Source organism: Microcaecilia unicolor, chromosome 13, assembly GCF_901765095.1.
Source record: "Microcaecilia unicolor chromosome 13, aMicUni1.1, whole genome shotgun sequence".
NCBI classification, from domain to species: domain Eukaryota; kingdom Metazoa; phylum Chordata; class Amphibia; order Gymnophiona; family Siphonopidae; genus Microcaecilia; species Microcaecilia unicolor.
Genome location: NC_044043.1, coordinates 31,656,592 through 31,680,986, shown reverse-complemented (window position 1 = coordinate 31,680,986; position 24,395 = coordinate 31,656,592). Strand labels below are relative to the sequence as shown.

Genomic DNA, 24,395 nt, shown 5'->3' with positions numbered 1-24,395 from the left:
ATTTGCACCTGATGCAGTGGTACTAGAAGGTGGAACCTCAGGGTTCTGTTCTTGGTCCCCTCCTCTTTTCTATCTACACTTCTTCCCTTGGTTCATTAATCTCATCCCATGGCTTTTCCTACCATCTCTATGCTGATGACTCCCAAATCTACCTTTCTACCCCTGATATCTCACCTTGCATCCAAACCAAAGTTTCAGCGTGCTTGTCTGACATTGCTGTCTGGATGTCTCAACGCCACCTGAAATTAAATATGACCAAAACCAAGCTTCTCATTTTCCCCCCCAAACCCACCTCCCCGCTCCCCCCGTTTTCTATTTCTGTTGATGGCTCTCTCACTCTCCCTGTCTCCTCAGCTCGAAACCTTGGGGTCATCTTTGACTCTTCTCTCTCCTTCTCTGCTCATATCCAACAGATTGCCAAGACCTGTCTTTCTTTCTTTACAACATCCGTAAAATCCGCCCCTTTCTTTCCGAGCACTCTACCAAAACCCTCATCCACACCCTTGTCACCTCTCGTTTAGACTACTGCAATCTGCTTCTTGCTGGCCTCCCACTTAGTCACCTCTCCCCTCTCCAGTCGGTTCAAAACTCTACTGCCCGTCTCGTCTTCCGCCAGGGTCACTTTACTCATACTACCCCTCTCCTCAAGACCCTTCACTGGCTCCCTATCCGTTTTCGCATCTTGTTCAAACTTCTTCTGCTAACCTATAAATGTACTCACTCTGCTGCTCCCCAGTATCTCTCCACACTCGTCCTTCCCTACACCCCTTCCCGTGCACTCCGCTCCATGGATAAACCCTTCTTATCTGTTCCCTTCTCCACTACTGCCAACTCCAGACTCCGCGCCTTCTGTCTCGCTGCACCCTACGCCTGGAATAAACTTCCTGAGCCCCTACGTCTTGCCCCATCCTTGGCCACCTTTAAATCTAGACTGAAAGCCCACCTCTTTAACATTGCTTTTGACTCGTAACCACTTATAACCACTCGCCTCCACCTACCCTCCTCTCTTCCTTCCCGTTCACATTAATTGATTTGATTTGCTTACATTATTTATTTTTTGTCTATTAGATTGTAAGCTCTTTGAGCTGGGACTGTCTTTCTTCTATGTTTGTGCAGCGCTGCGTACGCCTTGTAGCGCTATAGAAATGCTAAATAGTAGTAGTAGTAGTAGTAGTAGTAGAAGGTGAGGCAGACCCCAATGAAGATAAGGCAGAAGCTCTATATCAAGAAATGTTTGCATGGTGTGGTATTGAGGACACCGTGGAATAGATTTATATTGACGACGAGTGTTCTACATATGTCTAAGTGACCAGACAATTGCTGCAAATGCTTTCTTCAACCCCAAACTGAAAACCTAACCCAGGACAGCAGTAATGAAGATGACTCTCCATCTTCACTACCAAAACTAACATTGGCTTTAGCAGACATAGATACTGTTCTTTCATGGCTACAATCAGAAAATGAGGACATGTTTCATATTCTTCATTTGAAACTGATTATTGAAATTACACAATGGAAGAAATAAGAGGCAACAAAATAGTTGAATCTGGACTCATTTACTAAAGTAGGATGTTAATTTTAGCCCCTGATTTCTGTGTTGTGACCAAATTCACTTTTCATGTGTGGACACTATGTTTAATAAAATTCATGTGGTTTATCAATGAAACATACAGCTTTTTACTGAACTACCAGAGTGTGGGGCTGGGCCAACAAAGTCATGTTTTGACAAGGAGGGGGTTGGGTTGTCGGTACAGGTACTAAAGACCTAACGCGGACCCACTTACAATGCGGTATAAAAGTCTGGACATCATCTTCCACACTGTATCGGGTCTATGGTGTATTATTATATATGTTTTCTAGAAATGAGTTTCCACTGATGCTGTACAAGAAAGTCACCTTTCTGGCTACTGCTGCCATGAATATAATAAATGACCTAATAAAATCATCAGGAAAAAAACCTGAGAGGTTTCAAATTACAGAATTTATACCAGTATACTCTATTTCTGTGGTTTTAGGAAAGGAATTAGCATTTGCTAATTGGAATCTGTTTAGATTTTCTCTGAGCTTCACATAGTTAGAAAACAGGGCCAAATCAAGACTGAACAAGATCTTAATTTAAAATCAAGCCAACAGCTTTCAAAGCCCTGTCACTTATACGCTGACAACTTTGGCACTTTCACAAGATTACATTAGTGAAAGGCAAGCTTATTTTTCACTTTGAACTTCTACATTTCATTTTTTTTGCAAAGTCCCTACTTATACTCGGAGAAACTAATCTAGTTGTTGGTTGGTTGAGTCACCCAGAGTGACATCTGATTTGATTCTGTTAGTTGAAGAATATGGGTAACCTGCATGGAAAGTATGTGATTAAATGTATGGAATTTACAGTGGATCAAAAGATTAGTTGTTAATGTTAATAGACGTCTGGCCATGGTCAGGAGTAGTATACAATCTTTTGATTCCGTAATGACCTCAACTGTTTGTTGAATTAGTGGAATTACAAAAAGAAGCTGCAGCTTTACGAGAGAGGTTGGAGGAACAAGGAAACAGAAACCGCCGTAATAATCTGCGGGTCATCGGGCTGCCGGAGTCAGAGTCAATCCAAGATAAAGATCTGTACCAGTTCTTTAGCACCTAGCTACCAAAGCAATTGGGCGTCAAAGGGCGAACAGATTCCTGGCAATGTGAACATGCGCACAGGATTGGGCTGCGAAGCAAGGGTGAAAATAAGCCACGCAGAGCAATAGCACACTTTTTGAACTGGCTGGGAAAGGAAATGTTCCTAAAAGCCTTTCGTTCAAGGAAGTCGGCTTTCGAATATGAGGGCCACAAGCTCTTACTATTTAATGATTACTCAGCAGCGGTAACGCAGCAACGCAGAGCAATGGCGCCAGCATGCACATCATTGTACAGAAAAGGAATAAGGTTCTCGTTTACGTATCTAGCTAAATTGAGAGTTTGGCATGAAGGGAAGTCTGTAGTATTCTCGGAAGTGGCAGCGGCTCAGGCTTTTCTGGATAACATAAACAGAAAGGATCCGAGGGAGTGTGATAACTGACTGCAATATTAAAGGATTGTGCAAGTGATACATAGCAGATGTGGTGGATGGAGTACTTTTAACATCATTTATAGATGCCTGTGAAAGAGGAACAGTTGTGATGGAGAAAACGAGGGACCGGATGGAGTGAGCAAAATGTAGTGTGATATCGGGCAAAGAAGAGCTAAAAACTGCAGAACTTATGCATACATTGGACGGTTTGGTTTAAATGTTGGGGGGGGGGGGAGTGTTTAGAGGAAATGGGGTGGTCACATGGGTTGAGAGGACACGGGATGGTTATTTTCTTGTTGTGTGGGTCGGGGAAGGGGGAGGATGGCGATCTGGAATCTAAGGGAGGAAGGGGGAGAGGGGTGGGGGGAAGGAAGGGAATGTTTGTGGCAATGGGGGGAGGGGGAGGGGGAGTGGGGGGAGCATGGGGTAATAGTAGGGCCGTGGATCGGTAAGAGGAACAAGGGGTTTGTGAAAATGGTAGGGTTCGAAAAGTGTTGGTGTGTTGAATGGGTTAATGCTCAGAGAGAGGAAGAGTCTGGCAGGCTTAGCTTGGAGGCCTGCAGGACTATAAGAGAGAACAACCTGCATAACACTCATATGCCTAGTATCTATAGTTAAAATTTATGTCTCTAAATGTGGATGGCTTACATTCCTCTGTTAAACGAACTAAAATACTGTCATGGCTGAAAAATAAAGGGGTGGATATTGCTTATCTGCAGGAGACTCATTTGACTAGTGCCGAGCATGTAAAGCTGAAGAGAGGATGGGTAGGTGAAGTAGTGTGTTGATCCTTCAATAGCAGGCAAAGGGGTGTGGCCATTTTAATCCACATCCACAGAACAATTCAAGATAAAGAGGGTAGATACATTATAATTTTGGGTGAGTTGTGGGGAAGAAAGCTGGGCCTTTGCAACTTATAAGGACCCAATATATACCATCATAAATTTTTTTCAGATATAGTGGTTAAGCTGATCCCACACTCAGAATATAAACTCGTAGTAGGAGGGGATTTTAACACCTTCGCAGATCCTACAATTGATTGTAAACCAGCAAAAGCACGGAGCAGAGCTTTGGAAAATAAGGGTGTTAACTTTATGATGCACCAGCTGGGGATGGTGGATATATGGCGCCTGTTGCACCCACATGACACTGACTTTACTTGTTATTCAAACCCACACAATACATACTCAAGATTGGATTATTTTCTAATTTTGCAAACTCTATTTTCGATAGCAAAAGAGGTACATATAATAGACCATACCCTGTCAGACCACTCGGCAATCTCATTAGCTCTTTCATACATGGCTGATGGGTTGGAGAGGGTGTGGAAGTTCTCTCCCTCATTATATAATGATGTAGCTTTCCGTACTTACTTAAGAGAGAAGTGGCTGGAATATCAAGCTCATAATGAGACCCCAGACGTGGACTCAGTTACTTATTGGGAAGCATCTAAAGTAGTGCTGAGGGGATATATACTGGCATATACAGCGAGTAGGAAGAAAACGTTAGAGGCTGAATTGTTAAAGTTATCCCAAGAATTCCAGACCATTAGAAGGCAGCATGTAAGTTGTCTGGATAAGTCTTTGAAGGAAAGGCTGGCGGGGCTACATAGACAATTGCTCACTAGTAGAGCTGAGAGGGACATTTACTTTCAAAGATTCAAATTGTTTAAATGGGGTAGTAAAGCTGGAAAGATTATGGCCAACCTAGTGCACCCTTATAAAAAAAGACAGGTCATTACATCTATTACGGATGGCGAGGGGAGACAATACCAGCAGGAAAATCAAATACAACAGCAGTTTGTTCAGTACTATCATGCAATCTATGGAGAGAGGGAATTAGACACCGGGCAAAGGGATAACTTTTTTTAGAGATATTCCAATTCCTAAGTTCACACAGGATCAGGCGCATATTATGAGTAGGTCCATTTCTGACCAGGAGGTTAGACAGGGCATTAAGGCGCTTAAGCTGACAAAAGCTCCAGGACCAGATGGGTATGGGCCAGAATATTACAAAATACTGTCCGATGTAGTAGCAATTCCGATGGCTAACATGTATAATAGCTTAGTTAAGGAAGGAGCGGGTCTCCACCAAAATCTTGCGCACATTATATTGTTACCCAAGCTTGGGAAGGATCCATTGCAGGTGGGGTCGTACCGTCCCATATCCCTACTCAATCAGGATGTAAAGCTCTTAGCGAACATTCTTGCAAAGAGAATGAATGCCTTTCTTCCGAGTATTATTCATGAAGACCAGGTGGGATTTGTTCCCGGTAGGTATGCCTCAATGAATCTTACATGGGCCTTAGCAGCAATACATGCATATAGAGGGCGCGGGGGGGGGGGGGGGGGGGTGGGAAACAGAGGCCATCACAGGGTTAGACATGGAAAAGGCATTCGATAGCATATCCTGGCAGTACTTATTCTGGGTAATGGAGCAGTATGGATTGCAGGGCAGGTTTATTGATTGGATTCGGGTATTGTGCACTAAACCTCAGGCATGATTACTAGTTAACAACAACTTGATCTGCAGCTTTGATCTGCAGAGGGGCACTAGACAGGGGTGTCCACTGTCACCCCTGTTATTCTTATTAGCTATAGAACCACTGGCGATCAAGATTCGCCAGAGTGATCAGCTCCGAGGGCTTCAAGTGGGAGGGGCAGGAGATCCGCATTAATCTGTTTGCGGATGATATTCTGCTATATCTGGCAGATGCCCCCTTACACTTAGAGAAAGCATTAATATTGGTTAAAGAATTTGGGGCTATATCGGGACTGCGAGTCAACTGCACTAAATCAGAGCTTCTCCCACTTTCTGAAAGAGCAAATAGTACAAAGTTTGAGAACCTGTCCATTCCACCGGTACAGCATCCGATGCGTTACTTGGGTATATATCTTGGCACTAATCCAGAGGTGATGTATAAAAGGAACATATTAGATCAGACAGACAAGATCAAGCAAATATGTCTAAGGTGGAAGGATCTTCCGGTCTCTTTATTGGGTCAGGTGGCTTTGGCCAAGATGATATTACTCCCAAAGCTGTTGTACCCCTTGCAAACAATGCCCATATGGGTCAAAAGAAAGGATGAGAGGCAATTTCGGGCCTTACTGCGCTCCTTTATATGGAGATAGAAGGGGTCACGTATAGGGCACCATACATTAGTCCTTAGTAGAGAGACAAGAGGCCTTAATTTGCCGGACCTCCGATTATACAATGTAGCAGCACTGATGAGAATAGGGTTTGAAGGGGTACTAGGCCAGTCGAAGTTTACTCCAGCAGAATGGTGGGAGGGATGGTGCTCACCATTTTGTGTTCATAGACCTGTTACATACACCACCGGGTTTGGGTACAAAGCTAAATTGGCAATTTACCTTTCTCAGGCCATTGCGTACTGCTTGGAGTTGGTGGAGGACCAAACAGGCACATAGTCCATATGCCTCACCTTTTCTGCGTTTTGTTGGATTGATAGATTTCCCGGCGGGTATGGGCCCGTCGGTTTTCCAGCAGTGGGCAAGGAGGGGGTGTAGCACCATAGGTCACATGGAAATATGGCCATTTAGATGGGTTGGTTCAGGGAATGCCCTACTCGGGGAATAGATTATCAAACTGGTATAAAGTGGTGAAAACGACTATCCCAGAGGGAGGGATGGTGGGTGACATCTCCTGGTGGAATGAGGAGCTGGGAACACACTACTCACAGTCTCAGTATTGCCTATTCTTCACGACACTTTGTGAAATGGTCAAATCTGCAGATTGGCAAGAAACCCAATATAAACTGCTACATAGAGTGTGAAGGGGAAATTAATGAAACTGTGGGATTCAGATAAGTGTCAAAAATGCCAGTCGGGGACTGGTACTTTCATGCATCTATTTTTAGAATGTCCAAAATTGACTTTTTGGAGCAGAATATTTGAGATCCTCAATAGAGTGTTGCAAAGGACAGTGGAGTGGTCCTACTCCGCACTGTTGCTGGGGGACCAATCAGACCTGGTTATACAGGGGTTGTCTCATCTGCAGAGGAGATTCCTATACATGTCAGTGTTAGCAGTCAAAAAAACAATACTACAGAGTTCTGGATAAATGAAGAACCAGCACCCTACTCATGCTGGTTGGCAAAAGCAACAGAAATAGCCCAACATGAACGCTCGATTTATGGCTGTTCCTCAAATATACTTAACAGGCACTATGCTTCTCTCTGGCATAGATTCATGGAGGAGATAATGTCAGAGGATTGAGGGGGGGAGGAGGGGGGGTAGGTAATAGGTGTGTGCAAGATGGAATGATTGTTGGGGTTTCGTTATGGATGTTGAGGTTCACTGGTGCTAAGGGGGGTGTTGAGTGGTTGTTTTACAAAAGAAAAAAGTTAATATGAGACAGATACTTTAGTGGATTGTCTTTCTGATGGCAAGTGTTGTAAAGTAGACATCTGTTGTATGTTGTATAATGCAATACTTGGTTTTGTAACGAACTGTCTTGTATTGATGTTGATAAAGACAAATTAAAAAAAAAAAAAAGAGAGAGAACCTTAGTGACCTTGAAGGTGTATAGAGGGAGATCCTGTTCGTGAAGTACTTCGGGTCATTTCCTTTAAGGGCCTTGAAGGTCAAACATAGAAACTTGGCTCTGTATTGTGCTGGCAGCCACTGAAGTTTATGCAAAAATGATGTGATGTGGTCATGTCGCATACAACATTCTATTATTCTTGCTGCAGCATTCTAAATCAATTGGAGCTGGTGCAAATCCTTTGAAGTCAGACCAGTGCAAAGTGCATTATAATAATCTAGTCTTGATGTTATCATGGCATGCACAACTGAGACAAGGTTTGCCTTCTCAATGTAAGGAGAGAGGCAGAGTAGTTGTTGCAAGTGATAGAAGCTGCTCTTGAAGGTTGCTTGGATTTGGGAGGATCAGATTAGGTGTTGAAATCAAGCACTGGAGCCGACTCCGTGGGTGCTGTGGGTGCTTGAGCACCCCCAATATTGACAAAATTCCTAGTATGTGTCCAGGGAGGGGTTATTTCCATTGGGCTTAGCACCCCAATAATTTTGAAAAGATGGCTCCTACGAAATCAAGCTGTATTCCAAGGTTCCTGACTTGTGATTTGAGGGGAAGTTCATATTTCCCCAAATTTTGATGTCAGTTATGACCCCACAGAAGCTTGGTTTTACTTGGGTTCAGGAAAGGTTTGTTGCTTTTATCCCATTCATGAATTGATGTTAGACAGGTAGTCAGTTTATTCAGGGCTGTGGGTAAGTCAGGTTCAATGGGAATGAGCTGCACATCATCCGCATAGATGTAGAACTGAGTGTCCATTGACCGAATCAGCTTGGCTAGTGGCAGATATTGAACAGAATAGGTGACAGTATCGATCCATGTGGTACCCCATAGGTCCATGCCAATGGTGGTGATGAGGTGTTGCCGAACACTACGGACTGTTGCCTGTCTGATAGATAGGATCTGAACCAGGCAAGTACTGTTCCACTGACACCTGTTTCTGCCAGTCGTGCTAGTACAATATCATGATCCACAGTGTCAAAGGCTGCTGAGAAATCTAGAAGTACTAACACCGAGGCGAATCCCCTGTCTTGGTTTCTGTGAAGATCATCTAGTAGGGATACAAGGACTGTTTCTGTTCAATAACCAGGTCTGAATCCAGATTGACCTGATCTAGCCAGTTTCTCTCTTTTAGCCAATCACTGAGTTGATCACAGACTGTTTGTTCCATAAGTTTGCCTAAAAATGGGATGTTGGATACTGGCCGGTAATTTTCAAGTTTGTCCTGGTCAAGGTTGATCTTCTTTAGCAAAGGATGCACCACTGCCCTTTTCAATGCTGTTGGTATTTGCCCATTAGAAAGAGAGGAGTTCATAATTTTTGTGGCACCATCTATGAGGTCCCTTCTTTCCTGCAGCACTATCTTTGATGGGCAGGGGTCAAGGGACAAGGTAGTTGGTCAAAGGTCTCTTAGGATTTTGTCAAGGTCCCTTCTCTGCTATTGGGTTAAAATGTAAAATGGATGCTCCCGCTGTATGTGCCTGCAAATACAAATGCACTCCTGCAGACACAGAGCCTTTTCTAGAATACAACTAGAACTGAGCATGTCCCAACCTGAAAGTTTCAATTCTGATCACTATGTTGTACGTAAAGTGGTCCTTATACTCTTTTTATCTCACTGCCATTTGAATTCACAACACTTTTTTAAGCTTAATGGAGAAACAACCATGTTTTCTTCCTCTGGAATACATTTTTGACTTCTCACTCCTCCTTCATATGGTTGCAAAATCTTATTTAATTTTGAAAAAAAACATGACTATACAATAAAGTATAATAACAGAGCCTCAATACAATAAAGGGCAAAAGAAACAAATAATGCTGACCCACTCACAGTGCAAGGTTACAAAAATGAGCCTATACACATTTATCGGGAGGTGACACAGCTTACACATGGTGAAATATATTGTTCTGGTCTTACAATATAATCTGATTAACCGCAGGACCTATTCAACTCATGGACACACTCAATGTCATTTTCCTCTATACATGACTGCTACTAGCAAGAGGTTTCCAATAACGTAAAAATATTCCCAGCACTCAAGAGAAGAGGGCAGAGGAGTTCTTACAACCTATTATTTTAAAACCTGCTTCACAAAGATCTTTTGAAAAGTATTATTAAATTACAATGCAGTTTAAATTATTTCTTCCTAAACACAAATTAGATAACTATATATGGAACACTATTAGCAATGTCATGGAACAGAGATCAAGTATCCATCATCATGAATATGGGGCTCATTTTCAAGGCACTTAGACTAACAAAGTTCCATAGTTTACTATGGAACTTTGTGCTTTGAAAATATGCCTTGTATGTTTCCATGACCGGAATACTTTGATAGTGATTTTCTCTTTAAAAGCAACAGATAATTCTGTACTGACACTGTGTTGCTTGTAAGTTGAAAAAAGGCACAAGAGCTTCTACTGCTAACTGGTAACACATAAACCCGCTAAATTAGAATGATGCCAAGTTCCTGCAACCATTCAACAGCAGTTGCAAACAAATACATCTCATTAAACATTCTCATTTCTGTCTCTCTCTCGCAAACTGATATTCCATGCTAAAATAAAGTGAATGTCCTACATCCTAGCCTGCAATGAAAGTCACTAGAGTACAGCAGGCGTTTGAGGTCCGGGGTTCAACCTCTTCCATTTAGAGCAGTAGCTTTCAACTCAGATTAAAAATATGCACGAGATATACCTGCATGCAACGAAAGCAAAGCAGGAAAATCTACCCTCAACAAATTCATTCTAGATATCTAGAAACCTGACTGGGTGTGTCCCAAGGATTGGCTGAAAACCCACAGATTTAGAATAATCATTTTCAATTATTATCCTTGGATACAACCTAGCTTAACATTTCATTTGCAATTATGAAAATGTATAGGATATATTTCTGCGCTCATAATTGATTTTTTACTCTTTCATAAGGTACAAAGACTAGGGGGCACTCAATGAAGTTCTATGGAAACACTTAAAACAAATAGGAGGAAATATTTTTTCACTCAACGAATAGTTAAGCTCTGGAACTCTTTGCTGGAGGATGTAGTAACAGCAGTTGGTGTATCTGGGTTTTAAAAAAGTTTGGACAAGTTCCTGGAGGAAAAGTCCATAGTCTGCTATGTCCATAGACTTGCTCAGAGTCACAAGGAGCTGCAGTGGGAACTGAACCTGGTTTCCCCGGTTCTCAGGCCAATACAATCCAGCCATTTCTGTGCAGGAGTTACAGCATCCAGTTTACTCCAGAAGTCATACTGCTACTAAATCATTGTAATATTTTATTTGGTTTGGTTATATGTGTTCAAAATAGCAGAGAACAGAATAAGAACATATCAAACCCCTGGCACATACAGGGTTTGTTATTGTCCTTCTTGAACAAAAAATTGTGAATTATAGGCAGCATCATATTACCACAACCAATGTGTCTTTCTAATAAATATTTAAGGGCATTCTGTACAACATTAGAATACTGCTAAATATAAAGAGCTTAAGGCAGAGGTGGGGAAAACGATGGCCCTTGGGGGGAAACTAACACCAAGATGCCTTTCTTCCAACCTATGAAGATTCCACATGTTTGGGTTGCACTACCACCTCCTGCAAGCAGCTAATCTCACTTTTTTTAAATCATCATGAACCAGAAGTTGTGCCACACCCAGCTGAAAGGAAGGCATGCTCAGGAAAGCAAGTGTCACTGCGCTGCCCCTATCAGCTTCCCCAGCCTCACCCACAGCTACCCATACCAATGGACCAAAACAACTTTCAGGGGGATGGAAGGAGGAATATGTGGAGAGTGGCTGGGGAGGATATATGGATAACTTTGGGTGCTCCAAAGGGGGATGCCCCCTCCCCCCCCCAACTGAAGCTCTGAACACGGAAACCCTGCTGGTCCCTGGTACAGGCAAGAGCCACTAAGGTGGTGCACTGAAAAAAAAAGTATGACTAAACAGTCATCATTAAACCCTAATCTAGCGGTCTCAGAGACAGCTTAGTGCTCACCTGGGAGCAATAAAAGAAACATATCCCTTTCAGCACAGTAAACGCTCCTCTGACTGAGGAGAAAATTAATATTTACTAAATGACCCTGTGCACTGACTGATAAAAGTGGCATAAAAATAAAATTTATCTGACTGACCCAATTTAAAGATAAAATGAGTCCAAGAAATGAACTTTATTGTAACAAAAGCACAGACTTTCTAATATGAATATGATTAATGGGCACACTGTACGCAGGGATGCTTGCCAAGAAAGTTTTCCTGTTTGTCTTTTCTCCCAAGCCTCAGATTTAAAGAGTTTCACATAAAGAATTAATTTTTTTTTAATAAAATAATAACACAATAGAAGGTTAACATTCTTTTATCAGCAACACAAGCAGTTTATCACAGAAAAGTATAAATTAAGAAAAACTGGAAAGAAAGAAAAAAAAACATATGATAACAACAAAGCCCGCATCTTATTAAACCCTTAGAGAAAGGGGACAAGGCCATATAGGGAGAAATTTACTATGAGGAAATAAGAAAAACGAAAGACAACATGCATTCGGCTGAGAAACCACACAAGCACAGATACCAAAACTAAACCAACCCTAACTTCAAGCTACCTTAACTTCTAGCATTTAAAAATGTTCTTAAATGTCCTGGGTTGAGAAGCATATCTGTCATTCCTAGGGTTTACCACGCATTCACAAGGAAAATGCAAAATAAAGAGATCAAGAATCTTGACATAAAGCAGATGAGTTTCTCTTGTTACATTTGAAAATACCCAAATATGTTGGCCCAAAAACAGTTTCATTATCATATAGCTAGGAGGAAAGGATAGTAAAACAGGACATGATGCAATGAATATTCATGAGATTGATTTGCAGGCACTGCTTCCACTGCATACAAATTTCTCTCATGCATATTCAGTGTAAATATCCAGAAAACCTGACTGTCTGGGGTTCCCTGAAGAAGGGTTTGGGAACCCACTGACATAAGACATAATACATGCAAAGCCATACCTCCCTTAATCCTCCCAAAACCGTTCCCCAAGCCCAGCATCACTTGAACTCTACCACATAAGTTCTATAGACAACCTCAGTACTCAAAAGCTCCAACAAACAACAAAGCCTTGAGTTTCTTACAGAATGTTTTCAGATCTTCCTCCAACTGTAATTCCATAGACAAGCTATTCCAAATGATAGGAAATGCCATTAAGCTAGTACAAACCAACCTTGCCTCCTTACAAGACAGAACCAAAATTAATCTTTTGTCTTCAAAACACAAATACACAATGGAACATAAGGGTTTATTCAAGAAAACATGAGATAAAGCAGTGGATCCTCTAAAGAAGTAAAAACATAGGGTCCTAATCTACCATCATTTTCCATCTTTCTAAGTTTTAAGGAGGAGTATTGGTAAAGGAATGAAGATGTGTTCTCAATATTCCACTACCTACACACAAATGAAGTTCAATAGACAAGTTGTAGGTGAAACCGTTTGTACTGAAATCTAATACATTTGTGATCAGCTTTCAATAGAATCCCTTCAATTGAGATAGTTCATTTTTCCATTTAATATGCCACTAAAATGTATTAGAATAAAGGGACAACATTGGAAGAGATTAAATAAAGGTTTTGATCAGGAAAACTATGAAGTTGGCAACCATTATAAAATGAAGACAAGGAGGAATGGGTCAATTGGAATTTGGAATATGCCAGGCACTTCCTAGTGTTCCAGACTGGCCACTGTCAGAGAGGATGATGGGCTTACTCAAGAAACTTTTGTTCTGAACCAGTACAGTCTGTCTTATATTCCTATTTTTGCTTGAAAACAACTTATGTAGACTTAAAAATTCATCAATGAGAATTATTTCCTCAACCATGCCCTTAGAACACTTCCAGAAATTCCTCCCCTCAGTTTGGCTTAGAAGTATGTGTACTGTGGAATGCTGTGGGTACTTCTAGTGTTCATAGTGCTAGCATTTTATGAACCCTGTTTACTGTGCTTACAGTAGGATTCAGTCCTAAACTTCAGTGTGTGTGTGTGTGTGTGTATATACAGTGGGGGAAATAAGTATTTGATCCCTTGCTGATTTTGTAAGTTTGCCCACTGACAAAGACATGAGCAGCCCATAATTGAAGGGTAGGTTATTGGTAACAGTGAGAGATAGCACATCACAAATTAAATCCGGAAAATCACATTGTGGAAAGTATATGAATTTATTTGCATTCTGCAGAGGGAAATAAGTATTTGATCCCCCACCAACCAGTAAGAGATCTGGCCCCTACAGACCAGGTAGATGCTCCAAATCAACTCGTTACCTGCATGACAGACAGCTGTCGGCAATGGTCACCTGTATGAAAGACACCTGTCCACAGACTCAGTGAATCAGTCAGACTCTAACCTCTACAAAATGGCCAAGAGCAAGGAGCTGTCTAAGGATGTCAGGGACAAGATCATACACCTGCACAAGGCTGGAATGGGCTACAAAACCATCAGTAAGACGCTGGGCGAGAAGGAGACAACTGTTGGTGCCATAGTAAGAAAATGGAAGAAGTACAAAATGACTGTCAATCGACAAAGATCTGGGGCTCCACGCAAAATCTCACCTCGTGGGGTATCCTTGATCATGAGGAAGGTTAGAAATCAGCCTACAACTACAAGGGGGGAACTTGTCAATGATCTCAAGGCAGCTGGGACCACTGTCACCACGAAAACCATTGGTAACACATTACGACATAACGGATTGCAATCCTGCAGTGCCCACAAGGTCCCCCTGCTCCGGAAGGCACATGTGACGGCCCGTCTGAAGTTTGCCAGTGAACACCTGGATGATGCCGAGAGTGATTGGGAGAAGGTGCTGTGGTCAGATGAGACAAAAATTGAGCTCTTTGGCATGAACTCAACTCGCCGTGTTTGGAGGAAGAGAAATGCTGCCTATGACCCAAAGAACACCGTCCCCACTGTCAAGCATGGAGGTGGAAATGTTATGTTTTGGGGGTGTTTCTCTGCTAAGGGCACAGGACTAATTCACCGCATCAATGGGAGAATGGATGGGGCCATGTACCGTACAATTCTGAGTGACAACCTCCTTCCCTCCGCCAGGGCCTTAAAAATGGGTCGTGGCTGGGTCTTCCAGCACGACAATGACCCAAAACATACAGCCAAGGCAACAAAGGAGTGGCTCAGGAAGAAGCACATTAGGGTCATGGAGTGGCCTAGCCAGTCACCAGACCTTAATCCCATTGAAAACTTATGGAGGGAGCTGAAGCTGCGAGTTGCCAAGCGACAGCCCAGAACTCTTAATGATTTAGAGATGATCTGCAAAGAGGAGTGGACCAAATTCCTCCTGACATGTGTGCAAACCTCATCATCAACTACAGAAGACGTCTGACCGCTGTGCTTGCCAACAAGGGTTTTGCCACCAAGTATTAGGTCTTGTTTGCCAGAGGGATTAAATACTTATTTCCCTCTGCAGAATGCAAATAAATTCATATACTTTCCACAATGTGATTTTCTGGATTTAATTTGTGATGTGCTATCTCTCACTGTTACCAATAACCTACCCTTCAATTATGGGCTGCTCATGTCTTTGTCAGTGGGCAAACTTACAAAATCAGCAAGGGATCAAATACTTATTTCCCCCACTGTATATATATATATATATATATATATATATACACACACACACACACATATACATACACACATAAGGCTCAGAGCTTTTCAGACCCCTGAGGCAGGTGGCTGTGCCCACCGAAACACAGCCCGTGTCAGGTTTTTATCAACTGGTGCCTTCAATAAAGATTAGAAGACCCCATCCCCATGGCTGATTGTCATTCATGTCATCCTCCACTCCTTTCTTTACTACTCTGATGCTGGTTTAGCCCAGATGCCCTGTCAGCTGATGGTATAAATCAAAGTGCAAAAAACGCAGCTGCCATCTTTGCTGGATTAAGTCGGGTCGGCAAGATATGTGGTGCTGTACATAAGGGGAGGAGTAGATTTATGTATTTTTTACATTTATAAAATTATATGGACCTCTTTTTACTTTGGTCTTTTTTTTCTAGGGGACATCCTTGCTAAAGCCGTTTGAGTGCCACATGTGCCATGTTGGATGCAAAGTTCCACTGTGCTGACAAAATTGAAAGAAGAGGTCATGTTTAAGATGAGTAAAGATTACTATACTTTAAATGCTATAAATAATCTTTCACTAAATTAAAAAAAAAAAAAAAAAAAAACACCCAGAGTAAATGGGAAGGAAAGAGGTATGGACCAATGACAATATTGGTGTGTAAATCGTTGTGGTGGAAATCTTGAAACCACACCATACCACCACTGAGGGCCCTTTAATACTTTAATAACAAGTACTGAGGTCTTTGGAATTTGGATTGTGACATCTGGAATTGATATATATTATATATCATATGTATTTGAAGTTCTGATTATCCAGATAGTAAAGAGGAATTGGCCACTGTGAAGGTTATTTTTAAATATTTCACTAATGCCATAAAAATACAATTATTCATCTCATGAACTACAGTCAATTTGATGGTCTTTTATGCTTCACCATCTACTTGTATTATTTTAATAACTCTGAAATACCTCAAAACACCAACCCAATAAGGGTGGATGTGTGCAAGGCAAGAGGTTAAGGCTCTTCAGTTTGGAAAACAGAAGGCTGAGTAAGGATATGATAGAGGTCTACAAAATTATGAGTACTGTAAAACGGGTAAACCTGAATCGATTATTCTTTGAATAAGCAGGGGTCACGCAATGAACCTACGTAGTAAAACGAATTAGGAGGAAAAAAGAACAAGAGGGAAGACAAAAAAAAACCCCACACCACAGGGCAAATAAAAACCTCCTATTCGTTTTAATAATAGCCAACAGCAGAGATAACCAAATAAAATTAAAGGACTGGGTGTGGTAATAAATACAGCACTTTAATAAATGAAACAGCTCACATAAACTCTACGAATAGGACTCGACATGGGCCGTGTTTTGGCGTACCCACCTGCATCAGGAGTCCACAAAAATGCATCTCCATATCATGATTTTGAGCTGCCGATGAATCATATAAATGATGCAACCACACACTATGGTGAATCCTTAAAAAAGGCAGAGAAATAACAGTGCCCATGTCGAGTCCTGTTCTTAGAATTTATGTGAGCGGTTTCATGTAATAAAGAACTTTATTTATTACCGCATCTAGTCCTTTAATTTTATTTGATCATCTATGCTGTTGGCTATTATTACAACGAATAGGAGGAAATATTTTTCATATAATGGATAGTTAAGTTCTGGAACTCACAGCGGTTAACATATCTGAATTTTAAAAAGGTTTGGACAAGTTCCTGGAGGAAAAGTCCATAGTCTACTATTGAGATAAAAGGTTTGGACAAGTTCCTGGAGGAAAGTCCATAGTCTACTATTGAGATAAAAATGGGGAAAGCTACTGCTGTCCCTGGGATTGGTAGCATGGAATCTTGCTACTATTTGGGATTCTGCCAGGTACTTGTGAACTGCATAGTGAAGTTACTTACCTGTAAGCAGGTATTTTCTGAGGACAGCAGGCCAATTATTCTCACGTGTGTGACGTCATCCATGGAGCCTGGTACGGAAACGCTGCCCAGCATACTGTTTTTTTTAAAGAGCTTGAAGTAGTGGTCCCACTGCACATGCGAGGGTGTGTTCCCATCCAACTCGCAAACCCAGACCAGCAGTACAACAAAATAACTAACAACTAAATACAACTCCTAGGGGAGGTGGGAGGTGGGGGGTATGTGAGAATAAGCAGGCCATATAATTCTCACATGTGATAATCCCTAGCTACCGAAGTCATCGAAAACAACAACTTTAGGACAGTAGGGACTCGCAACCATGAGTCTAAAAAGATCAACTAACCTGAAACATATATATATATATACTGTTGTAAAGGTGCAGCCTGGAACAAAATAAAACGGGCTAGGAGGCTGGATTTGGATTCTAGTTCCCAAACAAATTCTGCAGGACTGTCTAACCAAACCAGCTGTAGCATCGGGTACTCTGCTCAAGGCAATAGTGGGATGTGAATGTGTGGGCTGAAGACCATGTTGCAGCTTTGCAAATCTCTTCAATGGAGGCTGACCTCAAATGGGCAACGGACGCACCAATAGCTCTGACATTGTGAGTCTTGACATGACCCTCGAGTCAGCCTAGCCTGTGCATAAGTAAAAGAAATGCAGTCTGCCAGCCAATATGGAAAAACTGTTTACCGATGGTAAACCCCCTCCTGTTGGGATCAAAAGAAAGAAAAAGTTGAGAGGACTGCCTATAGGGCCTAGTCCACACCAAGTAAAAAGTCAATGTTTGCTTACAGTCCAAGGTGTGCAGTGCACCTTTGCCAGGATAGGCACGAGGCATGGGAAAGAAAGTTGACAAGACAATTGACTGGCTCAGATGGAAGGAACTTAGAGCGTGTGTGGAGAACTAGTCTGTTATGATGAAATTTTCTGTAAGGTAGATCTGCTACTAGGGCTTGAAGCTCACTGACCCTGTGAGCTAAAATAACTGCCACCAAAAACAAGACCTTCCAGGTTAAGTACTTCAGGGGAAAGAAATCTAGTGGCATGAAAGGAACTTTTATCAGCTGGGTAAGGACGATGTTGAAGTTTGACAGGGTGCTTTTGTCAAAAACAAACTTCTCATGAAGTGAACTAAAGGCTGTCCAGAGATGGGTTTACCTTCTACATGATAATGATAAGCACTGAGGTGAACCCTTAAAGAGCTGGTCTTCTGACCAGAATCAGAGAAGTGTAGAAGAAATTCAAGAAGGTTCTGTGCAGGGCAAGAGAGAAGTTCTAGGGCCTTGCCCTCACACCAGACGGTAAACCTCCTCCATTTCAAAGAATAACATCTCTTAGCACAATTTTTTTCTGGAAATTAAAAAAAAAAACCTTGGAGATACCCTCCAGGAGATTTAAGGAAGTGAATGCTCTCAACATCCAGGCTGAGAGGGCCAGAGACTAGAGGCTGGGATGCAGAAGACACCCCTTGTGTAGGAAAACAGTCCAATCTCTATGGTTCTTTGGAGGATAACTCCATAAGAAGTGGGAACTATACCTGCTTGGGCCAATACAGGGTGATCAGAATCATGGTTTCCCAGTTTGACTGAGTTTCAGTAAAGTTTTCCCTACAAGAGAACCATTGGTCTGCCCCAGTATGGCTATTTTTATATTGGTCCAAAACTGAGTGAAAGATTTAGGAACATAGAAACAGAAAGATAATAGCAGATAAAGACCATATAGTCTATCTATTTTGTCCATCTACCGTACACAAACTACTAAGCATTATAACTCCCTCCTCTCCCTCAGAGATCCTAAGTGCTTGTCCCATGTTCCTTAAATTTATACACTGTCCTCATTTCCACTATTTCAGGTGGAAGAATGTTCCATGCATCTGCCAGTCTTTCCATAGACAAATACATCCCTATACTACCCCAGACTGTACAGACAGTAAAATAAAAAAAAAAAAAAACAACAGTAATTAATAAGTCTTGTGAGATAGGCCATTTTCGTGCACTTCTGCCTAATGGGGGTTTTCTTTTATTGCCAAACAGATTGCTTTGTGGAACTTTCAAAAGTGCTCAGAACAGTATAAATTTCCCAAAGTAAAAGTCTCAGTGGCAAAAGATTCAAAGCACAGAGACTTGGGAAATAAAGCCACACTATGTACTACTGAGGAATTTTAATGCATGATTTCCAGCTCATGTCGTCACTTATGAAGAAAATGCCTAAAGGGCTCTTGTTAATACAGAATCAGTTACTGAACAATGCCTAGCCACTGACCACATCAATTTGTGTTCTGCTTTACAGAACCCTGGCATTAGAAGGACTCTGTACAAGTTCCAAACTGCAGTAATGCCTCCCTTATCCCTGGCGGTACAGCAAGTCCTAGAACTACTGCCTAGTGAACAGATTGCACAGGATTTATCATGATTAAGTTATGGAGCACATTGAAGGAAAAAGCACCTGGGGGCTCCTAAAAATGGCAAACAGGCAAGGCAATCACCATACACACAAAAAAAAAAAATCTGTTATTTAAGAATGTGTCAACCTGCTGCAACTCAATTTTTTGTTATATTTCTTCTGTTTCTTGAGTCCCTATTTCATTTATATCCCTGGGGGGGGGGAGGGGGGGGGGGGGAATACCACATCGTCAAACATTGTCAGCATAATTAACATTTCCAGAAGAAACATATAGGGAGTTGACGCAGTACATTTTTCCCCAAAAACCCACCACTTTAAAGAATACATCTTTATTCTAGAATGCTGTGCTGACCTTGATTTTAATTAATTTTTATTAATAAATGACATCACTAATGGGGTAAATTTAAAGAAATATTTCTGTTCTATGTTCACAGCTGATGGGCCAGGAGCAGGACTGCAGCAGACAAACACAAATAAGAATGGAAGGGTGATAGTCCCTGAACAATTTTCAAAGGACTGTGTTTGTGAGGAGCTGGCTAAAGGTGAACAAAGAGTTGGGGCCGTATGGCATACATCCAAGGGTACTGAAGGAACTTAGGGAAGTTCTAGCAGCTCCACTGGCTGTCCTTTTCAATGCTGCTCTAGACGGGTATGGTCCCAGAGAACTGGAGAAGAACAGATGTGGTCCCTCTCCACAAAAGCAGAAGGAAGAGGCTGGGACCTACAGGCCGGTAAGTCTTACTTCTGTGGTAAGTAAATGAGTAGAAATGCTTTTGAACTGAGAACAATAAGGTTTTTGGAATCCAATGGATTACAGGACCTGAAGCAGCATGGTTTTACTAGAGACTGGTCTTGTCAGACAAATCGGATTAATTTCTTTGACTGGGCGACATTACATTAAAACGCTTGTATTCCTCGATTACCTACTTGGTTCATAACGGATCACAATCAACTACGAGGCATCCCTAGAAAGTTACAATAAAATCCATGTCAACATTAAAAATACACAGTATCAGAACATTACTTAAATCGGAGAGGCAATCAATATCTATCTAATACAAACTTTCTGAATAAGTACGTCTTTAGTGCTTTTCTGAACATCAAACAGTTCTTAATCTTATTGTTTGAGGTAGGGGATTCCAAATTAAAGGTGTTTGATAGGCTAGAGAACATCTTAACTGCTGGATCAAGGGAAAGCATTAGACGTGGTATATTTAGATTTTAGCAAAGACTTTGACATGGTTCTGCCCTTGGTATGGGCCCTAAAGTGACTAACTGGGTTAGAAACTGGTTGAGTGGAACGCGACAGAGGGTAGTGATAAATGGAGCTCATTCTGAGGAAAAGGATGTTACCAGTGGTGTGGCGCAAGGTTCGATTCTTTTTAACATTTTGTAAGCAATATTGCTAAAGGCTGTCTGGTAAAATTTGCCTCTTTGCCAATGACACCAAAATCTGCAACAGGGTAGACACCCTTGATGGTGTGGATAATATCAGGAAGGATTTAGCAAAGCTAGAGGAATGGTATGCAATTTAGCAGGTAAGATTTAATGCTAAAAAATGCAGGGTCACGCATTTGGGCTGCAAAAACCCGAGAGAACAGTGCAGTTTAGTGATTGAAGAACTTTAGTGCATAAAAGAGGAGAGGGACTTGGGTGGGATCGTATGTGGTGATCTTAAGGTGGCTAAACAGGTAGAAGGAGATGGCGAAAGATAGAAGGACGCTTGGGTGGAAAGGGAGAAGAATAGCCAGTAGGAAAAAGGTGGTGAGGATGCCCCTGTATAAGACTCTGGTGAGACCTCATTTAGAATTTTGTGTACAATTCTGGAGACCCCACCTTCAAAAAGATATAAACAGGATGGAGATGGGCAATTACTAAAATGGTCAGTGGTCTTTGTCATAAAGTGTATGGGGACAAACTTAAAGACGTCAATATGTATACTTTGGAAGAAAGGCGGGAGAAGGGATATATGATAGAGATTATACCTAGGTAACATTAATGCACAGGAGGCAAGTCTCTTTCAACTGAAAGGAAGCTCTGTAACAAGGGTTTAAGAGCAATATAAGCTCCAGCGAGAATCGTCATTCACCCTGTCACAAGCGCAGCACAATGTGTCCCAAGAAGTGAGTCAGGATCCCTCCCCTGCATCAGGTTGAACTTGCTGTGCTTCGAGCGGTTCCAAGTCAAACTTTAGTTGGACTTACCATTGCCAGCTGCTCCTCCCAAGCTCACAGTCACAAGTCTTACCCCAGATGAAAATGAATCAGGAATGATACTCTGTCCCATGCTTTCTAGTAAACCTCTTTCCTTCTGTCTATTTATTTTTTTAAGGTTGTTGTTCTGCGAAAGGAGAGTTCCACAGGAAACAAGGGAAAGGTGAAAGGAAGGAAAAGGTGGGGCACCAAAGACAGGGATTTGAAGACCTCCAGACATGATTCTGCAGACTCAAGCCATCCACAAAACTCAACTGAAGCCAGTTGATCAAATGGACCATGAGCAAATCACTCAGAAACAGAGGCTGAAAAGTGTGTCCAGCAACCTGCTGGAGACAGAAAATACTAAGGAACTGGACTGCATGCAGAGTGAAATATGGCTCAGCTTTCAGTTCTCTATCTTCACCTTCTGGTTGATGGACACAATTATCCCACAGGTTCTGGAATAGTGGGAAGCTACATAAGGGAACACATGGGTACAAAAGAAGCAGCCATCTTTTTTTAAATATCTTCCTGCATGCAAAACAGTGCAAGCAGTACATCTATTCACCTAAGACTACAAATTGCATTCTTAAAACTCAGTAAGGACAAGTATTATAGAGCCCTCAATTCTATCACCATCATTACCAGTACAGGAGAGCAGAACTTCCCAGTGCAATATCCCAAAATATGGTGCTATCAAAATGACATATATATTTAATATACACCCAAAACATATATATAATTTTAAAATCTAAATTATTTTTTTAATCTTTCTTTTTTGAATCACCAACTTTTATCAAGCCTCACTGAAAACTTACAGGCACATTCACAGAGAATTAAAAAGTATGACTACTCACACCAACTCAATTCCATGCACGGCAGGAAGACAAATTCCACCCAAGCAGCCCCTTTACTAATGAAGAAAGGGAACAACTTACAGCCATTACTAGATGTAAAGATGGGCCTACTCTAGCGCTGGAGGCTATTTCTGAAAATGTCACATACCACTGCTGCAGGGACATACTTTATTCCAGCAAAAGGCAATTCTGTATCCCAGCAAGTCTTAGAAAATGTGCTCGTATACTGATTTGTGTTGTAGCAGACACCCAAACAATTTAGGCATGTTTACCTGGTCTACACTGCATAAAACGAATTTTTAAAAAGTTTCAATGTGAACAAGAACTATTCGGCTAAAGTATAAGATAGCACCACTGCTTGAGGGTTAAAGGATGGGTAAAATGGAAAAAAGTTATCCTTTTCTTGTTATGGCAAAGGGTTAAAACAAATAAACATTATTGAAGAAGGAACTCATCACTGTACTACCTTGTCTGCCAAAGCCTTCAAGCTGTCAAGAAATCTCTGCCAGAAATCCTTGAAGAGCGGGCGGTCGATTTTCTTCAAGCTGTCTTTGGTGCTTGCATCCACACTGACGTACAGTTGCGTTACTGGTTCAAGGATTCTTTGGAATAAAGAGTAAAGATATTTGTTACTTACATTCACTACAAGCAGCATTTCAGCCTGGCTGACTCTTAACCAACATAAAACCAGTGGGGTTTTTTGTGCAAGTACGCGCCAGTACGGCGTACCGGCACCTTAATTTTATTATTATTATTTATTACATTTGTACCCCGCGCTTTCCCACACAATGCAGGCTCAATGAGGCTTACATAGTAATTTGAAATACAAAGATATATAATAGAAATTTCAAAAAACAGTAGTGAAACATTGTAAAGTTGGGCTTGGTAGTGTATGATTTTCCCTTCCTCGCTCGTCCCCGCCTCTCTCCTGCGGCCACAGCTGCTTTTCCAATGAGCAGCGCCGCACCACGGGCACAGCAAGGAATAGCAGAGGCAGGGCTGCAATGCACTGCTAGAACATGTGCTGCTGTCTCTGCCGATCCCCTGTCCAGGAATAGAAAGTTGACGTCAGAAGGGCAGGGGATCAGCAGAGCCAACAGCACGCGTCTGAACACTGTGCCTTGCGCCTTTTACTTCTTGATTTTCCTGCCGCTGCTGCTGGTTGGAAGAAGCAGCAGCGGCCCTAGGAGAGTTGCTGAATGGAGTGAAAGGAGGCAGGGAGAGAAATACTGCATGGGGAGGGGAGGGGACAAGGGGAGAAAAGAAATGCTGATGGGAAGAGAGGGGGCAAGGAGAGAGATGCTGGATGGAGAGGGCAAGGGGAGAAATGCTGGATGGGGAAAGAGGGGACAACGGAGAGAAATACCGGATAAGGAGAGAGGGGACAAGGGGAGAAATACTGGATGGGGAGAGAGGGGGCAAGGAGAGAGATGCTCGGTGGAGAGAGAAAGCAAGGGGGAAAATGCTGGAAGATTGCAAAATAACAAACAACTACATTTGGATAAAGGCAGAAAATAAAATCAAAGAAAGCTGAAAGGAAAAGGAGAAGAGAAAAATAATAAACAGGAAAATCTTGGCAATAGAGTAAGAGAAGATGAGGAAAATAGAAACCAGTGACTGGGACCAATACAAATGAAAAGAAGTACATGACAAGACAAAGGTAGAAAAAATAAATTTATTTTTATTTTAAGATAAAGTTGTGTGGGTAGCTGTGCTAATATTTTTTTTTAATTTGTAATGTAGTGAATTGAATATTTGTAATTTATGTCTGCTATATTTATAGCAAGCAGAAAATA

General features: G+C 41.7%; 1 protein-coding gene across 2 annotated transcripts in view; it reads right to left on the bottom strand.

Annotated features, from left to right (window-relative positions):
- The window catches only part of LOC115456489 (S-adenosyl-L-methionine-dependent tRNA 4-demethylwyosine synthase-like), a 347,580-nt gene that overhangs the window by 138,874 nt on the left and 184,311 nt on the right, over window positions 1-24,395 (bottom strand). For both annotated transcript variants that reach the window (XM_030185600.1, XM_030185602.1), the window contains exon 13: window positions 23,066-23,201. In XM_030185600.1, coding sequence (XP_030041460.1) covers window positions 23,066-23,201 — 136 coding nt within the window. The remainder of the gene's footprint in view (window positions 1-23,065; window positions 23,202-24,395) is intronic.